Source organism: Pectinophora gossypiella, chromosome 27, assembly GCF_024362695.1.
Source record: "Pectinophora gossypiella chromosome 27, ilPecGoss1.1, whole genome shotgun sequence".
Classification (NCBI taxonomy): domain Eukaryota; kingdom Metazoa; phylum Arthropoda; class Insecta; order Lepidoptera; family Gelechiidae; genus Pectinophora; species Pectinophora gossypiella.
In genome coordinates, this window is record NC_065430.1 from 5,488,662 (window position 1) to 5,510,152 (window position 21,491).

General features: G+C 41.2%; 1 protein-coding gene across 3 annotated transcripts in view; it reads left to right on the forward strand.

Moving 5' to 3' along the window:
* The window catches only part of LOC126378821 (ATP-citrate synthase), a 55,130-nt gene that overhangs the window by 15,321 nt on the left and 18,318 nt on the right, over window positions 1–21,491 (forward strand). For 2 of the 3 annotated variants that reach the window (XM_050027242.1, XM_050027241.1), the window contains exons 2-9: window positions 9,496–9,618; window positions 11,877–11,982; window positions 13,422–13,607; window positions 14,178–14,291; window positions 15,430–15,509; window positions 16,216–16,474; window positions 17,789–18,001; window positions 20,525–20,682. In XM_050027242.1, coding sequence (XP_049883199.1) covers window positions 9,569–9,618; window positions 11,877–11,982; window positions 13,422–13,607; window positions 14,178–14,291; window positions 15,430–15,509; window positions 16,216–16,474; window positions 17,789–18,001; window positions 20,525–20,682 — 1,166 coding nt within the window. In that variant the 5' untranslated portion in view covers window positions 9,496–9,568. Of the gene's footprint in view, window positions 1–8,071; window positions 8,092–9,495; window positions 9,619–11,876; window positions 11,983–13,421; window positions 13,608–14,177; window positions 14,292–15,429; window positions 15,510–16,215; window positions 16,475–17,788; window positions 18,002–20,524; window positions 20,683–21,491 lie in introns of those variants that run through there. The other variant, XM_050027243.1, reaches the window with a different exon arrangement.

Below are 21,491 nucleotides of genomic sequence, written 5' to 3' on the forward strand. Positions count from 1 at the left end.
TCGCCAAAACTCTTTCATCGGCCGAGCAAGTATGACCATCCTGAATTTGATATACTTACAGGGTGTTAGTGACATCGTAACGAAAACTGAGGGTCGATTGAGACCATGATTCTGAGTTGACATCATCATCAATTTAAGAGCCACGCTCTTGTCGGTGCAGCATTTTCCCCCTCCGGCGCCAGGGGTCTACTTCTCAAACTGTCTATTTCGCATCATTACCCACTTCTCTGTTTGACTACTTCGCTAACTGCCTACTTTTTTCTTTAATGTCATCTTCGGACAGTTAATAACATAATCCGATTATGGAGTTCAAAATTTACTTTGAATCCCAGTGGCTGAGAAAAGTTTCTGCGGAGATCCTGAGTTGTGCACACCAATTGCATCGTACAACAAATGTTCTAGAAGGTTGGCATAGGCGTCTCAATGCCAGGATACCTAAAAAGCCAACTTTCTTCTCATTTGTTCATAAACTGCGCAAAGAGGGAAAACATTTCGATTTTCAAATTCAAAGATGTTTGTTCCACCCTTTGAAAAAAAACCGCAAGAACTGTGATATACAATTTGATCAAAAATTAGAAAAACACGTGTGCCAATTAGAAGCTAACGAAATAACAATTATAGAATATTTACAAAAAACTGTTTATATGCGATTAAAATTTAATTAGTGTTTTTAAGTTTTTCTTTGTTATTACAACAATTTAAGTTTAATTTCATTTTAAGTTTGTTTGGTTAATAAAAATAATATAATACAAAACGTAATGAATAATTTTCTATTTATCAGTACTTTGTTCGTTCTTTGACAAGTAGGTAGTTTGCGAAGTGGTCTCTTTGAGAGTAGGCGGAATGCGAAATAGACTGTTTGATAAGTAGGCGATTTGCGAAGTTGTCTCCACGAAAAGTAGTCAAAATGAGAAATAGACTGTTTGAGAAGTAGACCCCTGGCGCCGGAGGGCATTTTCCATGCTACTTTTTAGGGAAAAATAGGGCAGTGGAGTGATTGATATCAGGTGGAATTTATCGTGCTTAAGTGTGTAGTCGTTACATGAGCCATGTCAGGGGCCTTTGGCGGTTAATAACCCTGACACCAGGTTTGATGGAGTTGGTATTCCACCTCACAACCCCCACGATAGAAGAAGATCTAAGTACCCTACGTTAAGCTGTTGGTCCCGGTTACTACTTATTGATGTAAGTGTGTAGTCGTTACATGAGCCATGTCAGGGGTCTTTAGCGGCTAATACCTCTGACATCAGGGTTGATGAGGTTGGTTACCTCACAACCCACACTATAGAAGAATTAAAGTCAGTAACCATGTAGACGTAACAAAGTATAAATTAGAAGGGACAATATAGATTGTGAGTTGTTCTCATTCAGTGAGGTCAGATGGCGTATCGGACATTCACTAACAGTTCGCAATAGGCTGTGATTGAAAAAAAAAAAAACAAGTTTTAATTACACTAGATCGATTGCATTGTACACTTTGGAACCGTTTACTTTAGGGTAGTCTTGATAATCGACTGAGTATCGATTATCGATATATTCGATTATCATCATCATCAGCCCATTACCGTCCCCACTGCTGGAGCACGGGCCTTCCCTATGGATGGATAGGGAGATCCGGCCTTAAACCATCACGCGGGCCCAGTGCGGATTGATGGTTATTAACGACTGTTAATGCAGCCGGGACCAACGGCTTAACGTGCCTTCCGAAACACGGCGGAGCTCGAGATGAAAACTTTTTTTTTTGTGGTCACCCATCCTATGACCGGCCTTTGCGAAAGTTGCTTAACTTCAACAATCGCAGACCGAGCGCGTTTACCGAGCTCGGAGCTCGTACCACCAGTGAAACGGCTAATTTTTTTTTAGTATGGATACATTGAGTGATAATTCAGTATAATGTATTCCACTTGCGCGGGACGTCAAACGAGGTGAGAGGTCGGCCGAGCGACGTGGCTTAACAAATAGCGTACGATAGCTCCAACGTGGTCCTGCTATTTTTCAATTTTACATCAGCTTCAGCTGAGGAGCTTAGTGGCGCAGCGGTAAACGCGCTCGGTCTGCGATTGTTGAAGTTAAGCAACTTTCGCAAAGGCCGGTCATAGGATGGGTGACCACAAAAAAAAAGTTTTCATCTCGAGCTCCGCCGTGTTTCGGAAGGCACGTTAAGCCGTTGGTCCCGGCTGCATTAACAGTCGTTAATAACCACCAATCCGCACTGGGCCCGCGTAGTGGTTTAAGGCCCGATCTCCCTATCCATCCATAGGGAAGGCCCGTGCCCCAGCAGTGGGGACGTTAATGGGCTGGTGATGACTGGTGGTACGGACATGCTATAGCTGCTTACAGGCAGCGCAAAACCTAATAACTCTCCTTTTATCTTGTACCTACTAACCTAAATCCGAAACTGAATCAATTGTTATAAATTATGTAAATTATCAAGATAAATATGATATAACTTAGCGTAGACGTCAATCCGTTGAATGATCGGGAAGTATAATTTGGTATTCAAAAGATCCGTATCCGTTCACATCTTCGATTGAGATATTACGTTGGCGAATTGCGCAACTGAATGTGTTAGTGTTGCCCGATTATCGACTGTATAATATAAAATGTGGAGGAGCTCGGTGGCGCAGCGGTAAACGCGCTCGGTCTGCGATTGCTGAACTTAAGCAACTTTCGCAAAGGCCGGTCATAGGGTGGGTGACCACAAAAAAAAGCTTTCATCTCGAGCTCCTCCGTGCTTCGGAAGGCACGTTAAGCCGTTGGTCCCGGCTGCATTAGCAGTCGTTAATAACCACCAATCCGCACTGGGCCCGCGTGGTGGTTTAAGGCCCGATCTCCCTATCCATCCATAGTGAAGGCCCGTGCCCCAGCAGTGGGGACGTTAATGGGCTGGTGATGAATATAATGTAATATTTTTTTAGAACGTCTTGGGCCCTGTGCCGAGGTTGTGAGAAGCTGCGGGATTGGGTTGTCTTCTTTTGGCATAAACTCACAACTATACCCCAATTGGGGTAGTCAGAAATACATCCATCGCAAGATGAAGCTTTCTTAGACCAACGTGATAAGTGGTGAGCCGTATCGCCGTCTATAATGGTCGAGCCAATAGTGTTAGTGAAAATTGTACTGTAATAACGTAAGTAAGTAAGGACAATTTGTTCAGGTGGGGTTTCTCGGATGGCTCGGACTTAAAGTGCAAGTGCGGCACTGTTCCCCAAACGATGGAACATCTTATATCGTGTCCTGCGTGATCGGTCAGAAGCGGTCAGGTCAGGGTTAAGGTGCGCAGACGTTCGCGCAAAACGCAGGCGCACACACTCGTCTTACCCCTCCTTGCTTCAGTGGAACGGAAAACCGATACGACTGAAGGAGAGGTCAGATGATGTGTCTGGCTGACGATAACTATTTGCCCTCTACCGTCGCCCTAGGCCATCCACCTTGCCTTGCTGAGTCGCCAAGTCAGCCAAGCCCTTTTGCATATCTGCATTGGGCTGCCTTTCAAGCAACAAGCAAGTAGCTGTGATGCGTGCAGGCAGCGGCCACACCCTGGCAAACTGTGTCGGCGCACGGGCTAAACCTGGATGAGGGGCTTGCTACTTCGGTGGGCAAGTTTCGTATGCGCTTCCCTCGCGCAAAGCGCATAAAGTCTGTTTCGGTGAGAAAGGATCTGATGTGCGCTGCAGATAGCGCCATACTTGTTGCCAAGTTTTGGGCCGATACTATTTAGTTTGCCATCGACACGATAATAAGAGAATCTCATTGGTGCAAGTTCGATACCGGGGTTCGAACTGGCGCTCCCCGTTTGAGAAGCAAGCCGGTGAACCATAGGCCCACAGTGATTTGGCACATGTAAATAGTCGTTAAGCATACATAGCGGTCAAACACACGCCTATCTGATTACCACAGCTATCTCCTAAGCATCATTGTTCGGAAGAATTTCGGAGAAAGTATTTCTTTGCCTAATTTTTTTTAAGAGCGCGATTTTACCGTAGTCGAATTTAGTTTTAAAACGTATTTAGATGTAATTAAAACACATAATAACGGGTTCTCACCGCGTTTAAATCAGGGATATGAGACTCCCGATATTTCGACACTGTTGCAAGGGCCATGATCACGGGACAGACACGGACGGGGAGAGGGTAGACAGATATGTCTGACCGTAGAAAATTATGGATCTACCTACTCCACTCCAATCTCATCAGTCATCCCGTGATCGTGGCACTTGCAACAGTGCGAAATATCTGGAGTCTCATATCCCTGATTTAAACGCGGTAAGAACCCGTTATTATGTGTTTTAATTGTGATAATAACCGCGTAAACTTAAAACAATGTATTTGGATGTAAAATTCAACTTGATACCTCCACGGGAACTGTTTGTTCCCGAGAAAAAACAGACAGACAGACGGACTGACAACATAATGAACACATAAGGGTTCCGTATTTCCTTTTGAGGTTTAAGAGCCACGCTCTTGTCCGGTGCAGCATTTTCCATGCTATTTTTCTAGGGAAAAATAGGGCAGTGGTTTCCCTCTTGCCTTCCGTCCCGCAGTATTCTGTCTAACGCCAGTGGATGGCGTCCAGAGTAGTCTATTTCAAAGCCGTACTAGGACTCCTGTCCTCCGCCTCTGAATAGTACTGACAGTTACTGCTGCTATCAGGTTTTGAAGTTGGGGACCCTAAAAATTGACGATTCAAAGTGTAACTATGTTACCTACTGAATAGAAGATACTTTTGAATTTGATTTGATATTTTTGATTCGGACTAACAGGTTACTTAACTCGCGAATAATGAGATACAACTATCTAGGTAAGTGGGTTAATGCTTTATTTCGCTATAGTCAATAGTTTACGGTATACATAAGTCTAGCCGTAGAGGCAGCCAATCAGCTCGCGACACCAAACACTTCAGGACCCGGATATCGACTCCGCGTGCGTGGTCGACGATTACCCTCAATCAGCCCTTTCGCTATCGGCCCACTAGGGTCGATTAATTCTTTCCAATATTCTTCCTCTTAGACGACCTAAACGTAACGTAACCTAAAACAACCGTCTAAAAATTTGACATCGGCCAATAACCCGAGTTAAGTAGACAGCATGTCAAACGGATTGCATACCAGCGAGACGCCTATTTTATCCGCGCGGGTTATTTATTCGTTTTATAATTATCTTGTTGACAATCATCCGTTCCTTTTCGGCGGATAAAAAAATGAAGCTTAATATAAAATTAGGTGTCTGCAGGAATCGGGGCCAGTGTGTAGGTCATCATCATCATCATCAGCCCATTAACGTCCCCACTGCTGGGGCACGGGCCTTCCCTATGGATGGATAGGGAGATCGGGCCTTAAACCATCACGCGGGCCCAGTGCGGATTTATGGTTATTAACGACTGCCAATGCAGCCGGGACCAAGTGCTTAACGTGCCTTCCGAAGCACGGAGGAGCTCGAGATGAAATCTTTTTTTTGTGGTCACCCATCCTATGACCGGCCTTTGCGAAAGTTGCTTTACTTCAACAATCGCAGATCGTAGGTAGTGTGTAGGTATACATTGTTTTAAGTTTACGCGGTTATTATCATAATTAAAACACATAATAACGGGTTCTTACCGCGTTTAAATGGGGATATGAGACTCCCGATATTTCGACACTGTTGCAAGTCTCGTATCCCTGTTGTAAGGAGTCTCATATCCCCATTTAAACGCGGTAAGAACCCGTTATTATGTGTTTTAATTAGTGTGTAGGTATGTTACTCAAACAAGCACAGTCCAGTTACGATGTGTACGGTCTGCGACCGCTGACCTACTTCCCGCGACCATGATCTTGACTCGAGATGCTACAGAGTATATAATAAAACCAGCCGGATCTACATGACAACCGTACCGCGCGCGGCCCGAATTATATCGAGCGCTTGGACCAATAAACGATACGAATGCTACCTACGTAGATGGACGTCAAACGGCTATTGGTCGAAGGCCTGGATATAATTCGCGCGGTACGGTTGTCATGCAGACTCGGTTGGTATGCTCAGTCCTATGACAAGCCGCCATTGCTAGCCCTTTGATGACGTAAGTGTTACCACTGTGTTACCATTACATTGGTATCTCCAACATTCCAAGGACGTAAATTTTATTATTGAAAATTAAGTGAATTACTTACTAATGCATTTAATTACTATTACTTGTCACATGAGGAGCTCGGTGGCGCAGCGGTAAACGCGCTCGGTCTGCGATTGTTGAAGTTAAGCAACTTTCGCAAAGGCCGGTCATAGGATGGGTGACCACAAAAAAAAAAGTTTTCATCTCGAGCTCCTCCGTGCTTTGGATGGCACGTTAAGCCGTTGGTCCCGGCTGCATTGGCAGTCGTGAATAACCATCAATCCGCACAGGGCCCGCGTGATGGTTTAAGGCCCGATCTCCCTATCCATCCATAGGGAAGGCCCGTGCCCCAGCAGTGGGGACGTTAATGGGCTGGTGATGATGATGATGATGATGACTTGTCACATACAGGGTGTTAGTGACATCGTAACGAATACTGAGAGGGATGATTCAGACCATGATTCTGAGTTAATATCAAGTGGATTTCTTTTAGTTTTTTTTTTTTTTAATTATTTTCAATTCTATACTGTGATGAGATGGCGTCTGCAGGAATTAGCACCATTATCTAAGTAGGACGCGTGTTTACCGAGAATCTTCTCGTTAACATCTGCCAATTAAACCTTCGAAATTATATGAGAATATTTAAGTAAAAACCCTACTTTTTGCGGGAAACCTTTGAACATGCTCGTAAAAACATATGTTTTTATTTTAACCTTCTGTGATTATGACGCGTTCTGCCACGTTCTTGTCTATTTATTGACAAATGGTGATGCCATAGTATAAAAAATAAATCTAGATAAACATTAATACAAAAATTACGCGCGTAATACCTAGAGGGGTGGGCAAAGTCACAAGTGTATGAGTATGTAAAAAAAAAAACCAAAAAAAGAAACATATTCTATTATTCTTCTGTCGTGTGGATGGTTAGGTGGATTACCAACCCCATCAACCCTGGTGTCAGGGTTATTACTGAGCCGCCATAGGCCCCTGACATGACTCATGTAACGACTACTAACTTACATCACTAAGTAATAACCGGGACCAACGGCTTAACGTGCCTTCCGAAGCACGGATCATCTTAATTTTTGGACAATCAGGTGATCAGCCCTGTAATGTCCTAACCAAACTAGGGATCACAAAGTGATTTTTGTGATTTGTCCCCACCGGGATTCGAACCCGGGACCTCCGGATCGTGAGCACAACTATTCTATTATAAGAAGATTAAACTTTTCGTTTTCTTATTCAAATTCCAGTGTCTTTGATTTGTAATCTTTTGGTAGGGTGTGGGGTATGTATTCGTATGTGAATTTTGATTTGTTGGGTACCTATAATTTATATACACCATTAAAACATATTTATGGAATACGATGTTCGTGCTTCACACAACAGGGTCCACATAACATTAGCGTCGTGGTTCACGCCGCGATTTGTGCTGAGTGAGGCCCTTTTATCTCAGGACGTCCACCACCACCTTATGATCATTTCGACAAACATCCGTCTTGCTTTTTTTGTAATTGTTTAGTGGAAATTTGATAATTATTGTCTTTTTTTTTTGTGTGTGGCGCCCTTTTATAATAAACTATTTCTATTCTATTCTAATAAGGGCTATGGAACTGTTTTATACAATCGCAAACAGTCGTCATGTGGTGTTTGTGTAAGATTGTCACCTATATAAAAAAAAAAAAACTAAAAATCACAATCTCTCAATTGTTTTCTACGACATAAGATAAGCAAACAAAATTGTGCTATCACATAATAATAATAATAAAATTCTTTATTACTCAAACAAGGTACAATTAATAATATCAAGTGTTTATTTAACAGTACAAAAAAGAGCAAATTTAGCCTAATTTCCGGTAAGGTGGCAACACCTTTATGTCGTACCCAGACCTGTCAGTTTAGTTTGCGCGGCAGAATGACCGGAATCGCGCGATGCCACACCATCGCCGGCGGCCAATCAGCGCGCACCAATTTCAACTCAGCTGTTCGCGTTCCTATTTCAAATAGGTAGCTTTTTCTTTTTATATCCCTCGTAATTCTAACCAGTATTTTGTTTTATTTTTTATTAGTGGCCTTGAATGTGTGATAAAAATAATTGTTTTTATTGTGCCTGTGATAATATAATATCATTAATAAGTGTCTTGTGTGATTTAGTAAGTTATAAATACTTCTTGTGTGTATAAACTAATAGGGAAACCCGTGTCGTATCCGATTTAGACAGGTAGGTGAACAAATAAAAAAAAACAGTTTGTGGTTACACTTGAAGTAAAAACTCAAATTACCTACACATAAACAACTTATATTACCTCCTATTACTGGGTATACCCCTCCCCTTGATCAACCGGAGGGGTATGGAGCATACTCCACCACGCTGCTCCACTGCGGGTTAGTGGATGTGTTTTTACGGCTAATAGCCGGGACCAACAGCTTAACAAGCCCTCCGAAGCACGGAATCATCTTACTTTTTCGGCCAAGTCTCACAAAGTCATTTTGACTTATGTCATCGCGAATCGAACCCGGACCTTCAGATCGTGAGCCCAACGTTCTAACCACTAGACCTTGGACACTGTTTATCTACGATAATAATTATCAAATTACTATTAGATCGATCAATAGTTCTGTAAAGTGATTGATTATACGAGTATTTCAATATTTTACAAGTTTCATTGCGCGGTAAGTTTTAGATCTGTCAAAGTGCGTAAGCTAGTGTCATAACTATAGATTTAAACCCGGTTTAAAATCATTTAAACCAATCCGTTTAAAACGAAAAAAACCGTTTAAAACCGAAATCAACAACGGCCTCCGTGGTCCAGTGGTTAAGCGTTGGACTCACGATCCGGAGGTCCTGGGTTCGATTCCCGGTGGGGACATATCACAAAAATTACTTTGTGGTCCCTAGTTTGGTCAGGAAATTACAGACTGATCACATGATTGTCCGAAAGTAAGACGATCCATGCTTCGGAAGGCACGTTAAGCCGTTGGTCCCGGTTACTACTTACTGATGTAAGTACGTTGTCGTTACATGAGTCATGTCAGGGGCCTATGGCGGCTCAATAATAACCCTGACACCAGGGTTGATGAAGCTGGTAATCCACCTCACTAAGGTGTTGGAAACCTCTATATAATCAATAAATAAAAGTGAAAGTGAGTGACCTGTGGAACATAACATACATAACATAAACAGCGTATATACGTCCCACTGCTGGGCACAGGCCTCCCCTCAATCAACCGGAGAGGGTATGGAGCTTACTCCACCACGCTGCTCCAATGCGGGTTGGTGGATGTGTTTTTACGGCTAATAGCCGGGACCAACGGCTTAACGCGCCCTCCGAAGCACGACCGACCGGAGCGTGACCTGTGGAAATTGTATGTATTTTTTTTTTAATGGTATTTTTTGTATGTTTGTTGCAGAAACCCCATCAGCCGTATGACGCGAGCCCAGCACCACTAATACTGATAATCACGCGACAAACAGACGGACAAGATGTCGTCTAAGGCCATATACGAAGCCACTGGCAAAGACCTGATTAACAGGTAAATACCATTTATTTTTCTATACGAGGTGTTAGTGGCATCGTAACGAAAACTATGAGGGATGTATCAGACCATGGTATAAAAGGACCAGGTATGCTCAAAACTGACAGCTAGCATTTTCAAGGTTAGCCCAGCTGACGTCATCCGACCCTGCGTTGCCATTTCGTAAAAAATAAATTACCCACGTCCAATGTTTTTAATTTACTGTGCAAGGAAATTTTCTACTTTTAATAAAATATTTACGTACAGTTTTAATTATTTTTGTATACGTGACAAATACATAACATAAACTGCCTATATACGTCCCACTGCTGGGCACAGGCCTCCCCTCAATCAACCGGAGGGGGTATGGAGCATACTCCACCACGCTGCTCCACTGCGGGTTGGTGGTGTTTTTACGGCTAATAGCCGGGACCAACGGCTTAACGTGCCTTCCGAAGCACGGAATCATCTTACTTTTTCGGACAATCAGGTGATTAAAGCCTGAAATGTCCTTACCAAACAAAGGACAGTCTCACAAAGTGATTTCGACAATGTCCCCATTGGGAATCGAACCCGGACCCGGGTTACGTGACAAATATTAGTAATTAAATACATCAATCAGTAATTAACTTTTTCAATAATAAAATTTACGTCCTTGGAATGTTGGAGATACCAATTGAATGGTAACACTTACGTCATCAAGGGCCAGCAATGGCGGCTTGTCATCTTGCCTCTTCTGTCCTCATAATATTATATCATAATTCTCAGTATGGTTTCAAACGTTTTTGATAGTGATGTATTTGTCGATATTAGGCTAATCGATTATTATCTATCTAACATTATCTAGGTATGTTAATTTTACTGTGATTGAGCGTAGGGCTCACGATTCGGAGGTCCCGATTTCGGATCCCGGTGGCGATATATCCCAAAATATTTGTGATCCTTAGTTTGGTTAGGACATTGCAGGTTGATCACCTGATTGTCCAAAAGTAAGATGATCCGTGCTTCGGAAGTCAGTAATTAAGTTAGTTTTCAATAATAAAACTCGCGTCCTTGGAATGTTGGAGATACCTATTTAATGGTAACACTTACGTCATCAAAGGGCTAGCAATGGCGGCTTGTCATAGGATTGAGCATACCTGCAGGCTTAACTTTGCATGGGAGTTCCTTTTAAGACGTAGGTGCTCATTAAGACCGGGTTTTGCGAAAGCATCGATCTTACTGCAATCGCGGCTCTTCAAACTCCAAGTTTCAAGAGATACTTTTTACGAAACATAAAAACGGAAGTTTTCTTCGGAACTTTTATGGAAATACTGTCCTTAGACGTCATCAATGAAAGCGGTCAAACGTCGTACTCATTGTTACTTCATTCATAAATTACATTCGGAAATTAGTCGAAAAGTAAAATGAGATTGATATTTGATCATCTTAGACTGGTTTCTATTTCTAAATTCTTCTTCTAATACTTTTTTACCCTGTTGGGATGTAGATTTTCATTTTGCAGCCTCTATAGCTCACTCCCATGACATGCCGACAGTTTTTTTTATTCTTCTATCGTGTGGGTTGTGAGGTGAATTACCAACCTCATTAACCTTGCTGCCAGGGTTATTATTGAGCCGCCAAAGGCCCCTGACATGACCATTGTAACGACTACTTACTTACATCAGTAAGTAGTAACCGGGACCAACGGCTTAACGTGCCTTCCGAAGCACGGATCGTCTTACTTCTTGGACAATCAGGTGATCAGCCTGTCATGTCCTAACCAAACTAGGGATCACAAAGTGATTTTTGTGATGTGTCCCCGCCGGGATTCGAACCCGGGGTTTTTTTTTATTTCTTAATTAGTATTTTATAATGTATAACATAACATAACAAATACTGTATTGCACAAACAGGAAAAAAACAATACAAAACAAAAGAGAAATAGAATTAGTACAATAGGCGGCCTTATTGCTAAGTAGCAATCTCTTCCAGGCAACCTTTAAGTATAGGAAATATTGAATATTATGTAATATAGCGGGATAGTGCAGCATGGGAATACTTGTACATATAAAAATAAATACACTTTCGACTACATAAACTACATAATAATAATACACATAAGTATAATTGTTATAATAAATAAATATCACTACTTAAACTACTACATATACTATGGAAGAAAAGGAGTAGATAGATTATGAAGATGAAGAGGAAATAGATGAATGGAATGAGTATCTTTGACGCAGTCTAATAAATACCCTATTATACAATGGTGCAATTATCCTGTGTTCCAGGCACATAGCCAGCGGCACGGCGATGGCGACCTGCCGGTTCGCCAGCTTCGAGCAGGACACCATATGGGAGGACGAACTGGGCAAGAACCCGTGGCTGACCAAGGAGGTAACATACTTGCCCTCACACCCTGGACACTTCGTACAAAATACCTCGTTTTATACAGACACTACACATTGACATTATCGTACACGGCATCTGTGTGTGTGACGTCTGACGCCATTCGATTGAAGATTAAAGTAAGACCGAGGGGGTGAGGTAAACCTAGCTCAGCCGCTGGTGGGGAGCGGAGAGTTGCCGTTCTATACATAGTATTAATCCTTATTCTAAGTCCCTTAACGGCCTTGTTAGCGTTTGAGGGCAGCGATTGAATATTCCAGAGGTTTTTTTACAGAAGCGACTGCCTGTCTGACCTTCAAACCCCCGAAGGGATAGCCAGCCTAATACAGGTTAGGTCACATAACTCGGCAACGCATTTCTCTTGAATGTGGGCTTCCTCACGATGTTTTCTTTCAGTGCTGACCTCGTGATAATCATTATGATTTAAGTATAAATTTGAAAATGATTTAGGTCCTGCTACGTCATAGTAAGAGTAAGGAAATACCATAATAACTTGTTATAATGAGTAATTTTTGTCGACAAGCGGCAAAGAAAGAGGGTAGACAGATATGTCTGCCCGTAGAAAATTATGGATCTACCTACTCAACTCCAATCTCATCAGTCATCCCGTGATCATGGCACTTGCAACAGTGTCGAAATATCGGGAGTCTCATATAACTGTTTTAAACGCGGTAAGAACCCGTTATTATGTGTTTTAGTTGGTGTCGATTCTCGTAACCTCCAAGTTAATGTTAATTTGTCAGGAGTAACTAGCTCTGTCCCTTTCTTGCACTTATAAGATAGGTCTCGACAAACCCCAGAATGTGTTTCCGGTTTCTTAATTGGACAGTAAGTTGATTACCGATTAGGTGACGCGTTTTGATCATCTATTAAGGAAAATATCACAGTACATAATTGACACGGAAAGTGAGTATAATTTGAAATGTTGCGTAAGCAATAGTTTGATTTGGTTTTCCCTTCAAACAGGAGGTTGTGGGAATAGGAAATGGGTGTCTGCGTTTTTTTTTTTATTATGTCACACCTCGGGCAGGCCATAAAATCTCTTTGGTACTGTATGACGCCTAGTGCGAGCGACACGCAGTCCGCACGCTATCCCTCTCATTCCTTAGCGTTCCTTAGAGATGGTACATAATAATATTTGCAGTTGTGACCTCCTAGTAAGTGTGAAACAACTGTGTCAGAAGGTCACGCTCCTCCATATCCATAAGAACTTATTAAAGATAAAGATAATTTATTTGCTTAAACATGGGTAATATAAATACAGATGACAGTGTTCACATTATAGGTTCTTCATTATTGGTACCAAAAGTCCAGACCAGACCGACAGACAGACCAGACAAGACCACAGTGACTTCCTAATAAAAACCTAACCTTATAACACACATATTCACACACACATTAACATTAACCCTTCTTCTCCGTTTCAGCAACTGGTAGTGAAGCCCGACCAGCTCATCAAGCGGCGCGGCAAGCTCGGGCTCGTTGGCGTGAACAAGTCCGCGGCGGAGGCGCGGCGCTGGCTGGCCGAGCACATGGGCCGCGAGCAGGCCGTGGGCGCGGCGCGAGGGAAGCTGCGCCACTTCATCGTCGAGCCCTTCATCAAACACGAGCCGGTGAGCCATTTTCAACAATCTCGAAATTTTCGGCGACCGTTTTCAACAGTCTCGAAATTTTTGACGCCAATTTTCAGCAGTCTCGAAATTTTCGAGGGCAATTTTCAACGATCTCGGAATATTGAGGACGCATTTTTAAAATTTTCAACAATTCGTCCCTGACGTCGCAAACAGACGTATCTGCAATTTTCTGCTAAAATAAATTGTCTTATTGACAATAACATAAGGTGCAAATCAGATCCGCCAAAAAATTGAGATACGTCACTTTGCGACGTCAGGGACGAATTTTGGAGTTTTCGGAGTCCATTTTCAACAGTATCGAAGTTTTAGAGGCCAATTTTCATCAATCTCGATAAAATATTCAAGTTTCAATTTAAAATTTTTCATCTCTCTTCTAATCCTTTTATTCGAGCCCGGGACAGGGCTCGAATAACACATTTCCACTCGCGACCTCTTGCAGCCTCTGTAATTTTAAATTTTTCAACAGTCTCGAAATATTCCAGATCTATAATTAAAACACATAATAACGGGTTCTTACCGCGTTTAAATCACGGATATGAATGATTTCAGAATGAGGAGATGTACCTGTGCATCCACTCCGGCCGTCGCTCGGACACCATATTGTTCCACCACCAGGGCGGTGTGGATGTCGGTGACGTCGACGCATTGGCTGTCAGGCTTGAGGTAATAGAAATAGAAATTTATTTATTTATAAAGGTACATACAACATTACTGTGTAACCCAATGCTGTATGACGAGAAAAAACAATATAAAAACTGATATAACAAAAATAAAAAATGAATGAAAAAAGAAACAAAAAGAAAATAAGACTATGAACATGCAAAACACTAAAAAATAAAATATACAATTTCAAAATTAAAAGGTAAACTATCACACAAGAAATAAAAATAATAATGAAAAAAAAAAACAGTAAATCAGTAATAAATCTTCTCGCAAAAAGCCAAACACTCTCACAGATGTTTTATTGCGTAGAAATGTGTACAGTCCCCACTTTAGGACTCTGTCGCACTAACATATTTGACATTTAGTGAGACTTACAGTTCAATTTGCCGAAAAAGTTACTGTGACATGGTACCAAAGTGTATACATATTAATGCTCGTGACCGTACGCTATCTCTCGTGCTGGTCGAGGTCAATGACATACCTCATCAACCCTGGTGTCAGGGTCACTATTGAGCAGCCAAAGGCCTCTGACTAATCGGAATTTCTACATTTATCTTGAACACAGTACACAACCCAGTTACTGTACTGTTCCGTGTTCCTCTCTCGTGTGGGTTGTGGGGTCATTGACCTACTATTGAGCCGCTAAAGGCCCCTGACATGGCTCATGTAACGACTGCTTACTTGCATCAGTAAGTAGTAACCTGAACGGCTTAATGTGCCTTCCGAAGCACGGATCATCTTACTTTTGGACAATCAGGTGATCAGCCTGCAATGTCCTATTTCTTCCTATTGATCCTATCCTATTGATTGATTGAAATTGCTTATTAGCAATAAGGCCTTTTCATTATTATTTGTGTTTCGTATACAAAAAATATCTTGTACACAATATAGACGTGTGTACGGTCACGAGTACTAATATGTATACACTTTGCAACCATGTCACATTAACTTTTTTGACAATTTAAACCGTAATCCTAATTAAATGTCAAATATGATAGTGAGACAGGGTTCTAAAGTGGGTACATAATATTGCTCATGACTGTACATATAGCGAGGATCACGCGTGTATTCCCTAAGGGGTAAGCAGGGGTGTATGATAACTTGTATGGCATTAAACCTCGGTGATTCCTGTGTCCAGGTTCCCGTGGACACTTTCCCCACCGGCGAGGATGTGGAGCGACTCCTGTTGAAGAACGTCAAATCTGCCTCCACTAAGAGGTGAGAACGCTGGTATACAGGGTGTTAGTATTAAATACTGAGGACAGTTTCCTGTTTCTCATGATTCTGAGTTAATGTCAAGTGAAACTTTCTGTTGTATATCTCCCTAACCGTAAATAATCGCTGAACATACATGGGGGGTGTTTCTAATAGCTAATGAGCCCCGCTATCCAATTTTTCATTTTGAACGTGAACTTCTGGGTCACCCAATTTTTCATTGTCAATACTAACAAACTATGGAAGATTATGATTCCGAAATAAATGATTATTTATTTATTTATTTCTAACAGTATTATTTGTAAGTAACAGCCTTTGTGGTCTAGTGGTTAGAGCGTTAGGCTCACGATCTGGAGGTCCGGGTTCGATTCCCGATGGGGACATGGTCGAAATCACTTTGTGAGACTGTCCTTTGTTTGGTAAGGACTTTTCAGGCTTGAATCACCTGATTGTCCGAAAAGTTAAGATGATGCCGTGCTTCGGAGGGCACGTTAAGCCGTTGGTCCCGGCTATTAGCCGTAAAAACACCTCGACCAACCCGCAGTGGAGCAGCGTGGTGGAGTACGCTCCATAGCCCCTCCGGTTGATTGAAGGGAGGCCTGTGCCCATCAGTGGGACGTATATAGGCAGTTTATGTATGTATGTATTTATTTATGAGTACCTGGTTTTGTCCATACAGCCATGTCTTATGTGTTTTTCTGTCTTACAGAATACTGGCGACCTTCATACTGGCGCTGTACAGGGTATACGTGGACCTCTACTTCACGTACATGGAAATTAACCCAATAGTGGTCACCAACGAGCGCATCTACCTGTTGGACCTCGCGGCCAAGCTGGACCAGACGGCGGACTTCATATGTGCGGCCAAGTGGGGCACGGTGCCATTCCCTCCGCCCTTCGGGAGGGACGCTTATCCGGAGGAGGCGCACATCGCAGACCTAGACGCTAAGAGCGGAGCCAGTTTGAAGGTATGAGTGTTCCTTACTTCATCATGCTATTTTTTTTATTGGATCTTAAAATTTTGTATGTTTACTAACAATACCCCTGATGCCGGGCAGCAGCGGTATCATTACTGGTTGGAGGCCGGGGAAATGGATTCTGGTAGGGCTCTAGCTAGAACATCACCGATTATTATGACTTAACAGAGTTTCTCAATAATATAGAAATTAGGATGACGACAATCATCATCATCATCATCAGCCGTACGACGCCCACTGCTGGGCATAGGCCTCCCCCAAGGATCTTCATGACGACAATATAGCGATGTAATTTGATAATATACTTTATTGCACTTAACAACTAGTTACATCACAAACAAGAAATGGATGTTTACAAGGGTGGACTTATCTCTAAGAGAGATCTCTTCCAGCCAACCCAGAGGTAGTATGAGAGTAACTGCGGAAGAATAAAAAGAGGTGCAATATATTAAATACATTATATTAATATCTACATATAAAACCGATTAAAAATATATATATATGCACAAACATATGCCTAAGCGTCTATAAATATATACACATATAAAATATACTATACCTACATACATACCTATTATATAATTATATATATAACAATATACTTAGACTACGAATACTCTATGGATAAAAAGTGCTCTTTCACTCTCTTCTTAAAAATTAGGTAAGAGGAACTCTCCTGAACTACCCTCGTTTGTATATTGTTATGATTTTATTGTGATGTAATATTGAAATATTGTAAAGTAATCTATATAATGTGTACCTACTCATCGAAATATTTGTTGACGTGTAATGTTTATTATGAATAAAGAATTGAATTGATTGAGAAATTGGTCGGTGTACTGCGGAACGGAAGGCGATTGGGGCAACCACCGTTCTACACGCCCTATCTATGGAGTAATGGCGATTACTCCACCGACAAGAGCGTAGCTCTTAAATAAAGAGAGAGAGACTAACAATAGAGAAATATTGTAATTACTAACACCTATGGATTGTATTGTCTGAAAATAAATCTTTATTATTATTATATGCTCAATGAGGAGCTCGGTGGCGCAGCGGTATACGCGCTCGGTCTGCGATTGTTAAAGTTAAGCAACTTTCGCAAAGGCCGGTCATAGGATGGGTGACCACAAAAAAAAAGTTTTCATCTCGAGCTCCTCCGTGCTTCGGAAGGCACGTTAAACCGTTGGTCCCGGTTACAACTTACTGATGTAAGTATGTAGTCGTTACATGAGCCATGTCAGGGCCTTTTTTTTTTGTATATTTTTTTCTTGAACGTAACACTAATATGACCTTTCTCTTGGACAGCTGACAGTGCTGAACAAGTCCGGGCGTATCTGGACGATGGTGGCGGGGGGCGGCGCCTCCGTGGTGTACACGGACACCATCTGCTCGCTGGGCGGCGCGGCCGAGCTGGCCAACTACGGCGAGTACTCCGGCGCGCCCACCGAGAGCCAGACCGCCGACTACGCCAAGACCATCTTCAGCCTCATGTGCCGGGAGAAACATCCCAACGGGAAGGTAAAAAAAAAATGATAATAAAAAAGTCACCGTGGAAAAGTAACAGCCTCCGTGGTCTAGTGGTAAGAGCGTTAGGCTCACGATCTGGAGGTCCGGGTTCGATTCCCGATGGGGACAATGTCGAAATCACTTTGTGAGACTGTCCTTTGTTTGGTAAGGACTTTTCAGGCTTGAATCACCTGATTGTCCGCAAAAGTAAGATGATTCCGTGTTTCGGAGGGCACGTTAAGCCGTTGGTCCCGGCTATTAGCCGTAAAAACACCTCCACCAACCCGCAGTGGAGCAGCGTGGTGGAGTATGCTCCATACCCCCTTCGGTTGATTGAGGGGAGGCCTGTGCCCAGCAGTGGGACGTATATAGGCTGTTTATGTATGTAATAAAAAAGTTTATTTAGGTAAGACCGAGATCGCGCAAAGTCGAGAGGAGTGGAAAAATCAAGGGGAGGCCTTTGCCCAGCAGTGGGATCGTATAGGCTAAATAAGATAAGATAAGATAAGGTAAGACCGAGAAGGACTTACGATGACCAAATTGGAGATGTCCTTAGAAAAGGTTTAATACGATCTACTCTGAACCGGCGTGCGTGTATGAAGCGATTGATGAATGTGGTGGAAGCAAGAGAAGTGTGTCAGGATCGAAGCAAATGGAATTCTATAGTCTCTGCTTACCCCGGTGGGAAATAGGCGTGAGTTTATGTATGTATGTTATTTTGTCACATTAACTTTTTGGACAAATTGAACTGTAAGTCTCACTAAATGTCAAATATGTTAGTGCGACAGAGTCCTAAAGTTATTAAAATATATACACGTTAATATTTAGGTACGTCTTCATTCCTCCATCAATAGTAACCCTGACACCAGGGTTGTGAGGTTGACTACCAACTTCATGAACCCACACGATAAAGAAGATTTCCTCCATCCATCATACATCATTATGTATCCACCATAAACATAACATTAACAGCATATACAGGATGATAGTGACATCGTAACGAATACTTTGAGGGATGATTCAGACCATGATTCCGAGTTGATATCAAGTGGAATATTCCGTTGCAAAATTCATTTATATTTTTACAATACAATACAAAAACTCTTTATTGCACTTAAATCACATTAAAAATACATTTAGGTATTATAATTAGATTGGTAGTACAACAGGCGGCCTTATTGCTAACGTAGCAATCTCTTCCAGGCAACCTTTAGGTATAGGGATAGACAGTGCAAATTACAAAAAAATAAAAGTTGAAAAATATAAGTACTTATACCTAGATAACTATATTAAAAACAATACATAGAAGACAATAAATAATGATTATAATAATATATAAATTAAATACGTAAATATCACTCTTCATTCTTCCATTAATAGTAACCCTGACACTAGGGTTGTGAGGTTGACTACCAACTTCATCAACCCACACGATAGAAGATTCCTCTATCCGTCATAACATACATAACATAACATAAATGGGTCGTTCTTCTTTTTTATCGACAATAAAAAGACATTTTCTCAATTTATCGGATTTAACATCTTTAAAATTACAACGGCATTAAATATTTTAAAACATCATATAAAGATGTGTCTGTAGAGGACAATTTAGTGGTTCTCTTTATCTTGGTAACATACTTTTCTTTTTAGACGCATTCCAAAAAATATTGTGATAGAGTGGTCCTTTTCATCGGAGACAACATTTCAATTTACCACATTGAAATGTTGTGAAAAACATTCAAGTTACTTTAAGGATTAGTATTTTGCTTGTATTTTGAGTATAATAAGATAACTATATTTTTGGACAATGCAAACATAAAACAAAATTCTAAAAGGTAACTTATCAGAAGCAGAACGAAGGACAGATCATTGTCGATAAAAAAGAAGAACGACCCATATAGCCTATGTACGTCCCACTGCTGGGCACAGGCCTCCCCTTGATCAACCGGAGGGGGTATGGAGCATACTCCGTCATACATCATCATATATCCACCATAAACATAACATTAATAATAGCATATATATACAGACTGTTAGTGACATCGTAACGAATACTTTGAGGGACGATTCAGACCATGATTTTGAGTTGATATCAAGTGGAATTATGACACTTCTGGCTGATCAACAGATTGTCCGAAATTAAGATGATCCGTGCTTCGGAAGGCACGTTAAGCCGTTGGTCCCAGTTACAACTTACTGATGTAAGTAAGTAGTCGTTACATGAGTCATGTCAGGGGCCTCTGGCGGCTCAATGGTGACCCTGACACCAGGGTTGATGAGGTTGGTACTCAACCTCACAACCCACACGATAGAAGAAAATTATTATTTATTTATTTATTATAGGTTATCAACATGATAATCAACAGTACATGTTTTGACACATTAGCACATATAAATACGTAATTCATAAACTCCTGGTTGCAACTTAACAATTTGGTTTTACACAAGGTATTATAAGATTTTTAACACACTTGAAACTAAATATTTAAAGAAAGTAAGATAATATAATATTTATAAGAACCCTGTCACCATCAGGTGCTGATCATCGGCGGCGGCATCGCCAACTTCACGAACGTGGCAGACACTTTCCGCGGCATCATCACGGCCATTGAGACTTACAAGGATGCGCTGCAGCAGTACAACATCACCATCTTCGTCAGGAGGGGCGGGCCCAACTACCAGGAGGGGCTCAGGTACGGTCGCGTGTACTATATAGAGGTTTTTCCCATCGGCAACCTTATGGACAGCGTCTCGATAAGTTCGACATGCTTACTCTGGCCAACAGAAGATATCTGCTGGACATGAAATTCCTACACAAGTTAGTCAATGGACATATTCACTGCGATCACCTACTTAACAGAATTTCACTCAAAATTCCCTATAAATATCCTCGATATAAATTTAAAAACATTTTTTACACCCCTCCGTCTAAAACAAACTTGGGTTTGCAATCACAGATGACTACTTTATTCTACGTTAACTACGGTAAGTAAGTAAGTAATATATATATATGTACTTAATAAATAAATAAATACACTTTGACACCATGTCACCCTGTGTGTTAGAAGGTGTGCCTTCTAACACAGGCCCTATTAGTTTAAAAGAAGGCCTCTAGCTGATTGTATTTTGTTTGTTGCCAATAAAACATCATTTTATTTCTTTTCTTTTCTTTTCTTTTCTTTTCTTTTCTTTTCTTTTCTTTTCTTTTCTTTTCTTTTCTTTTCTTTTCTTTTCTTTTCTTTTCTTTTCTTTTCTTTTCTTTTCTTTTCTTTTCTTTTCTTTTCTTTTCTTTTCTTTTCTTTTCCTTTTCTTTTCTTTTCTTTTCTTTTCTTTTCTTTTCAATCAATCAATCAATCAATAATACTTTATTGCACAACGACATATACAAAGGACATAAACATACGAATAAAAACATAAGTACAATAGGCGGCCTTTCTTTTCTTTTCTTTTATTATTTTATTTATTTATTTTATCTATGTCACATTAACTTTTTTGACAAATT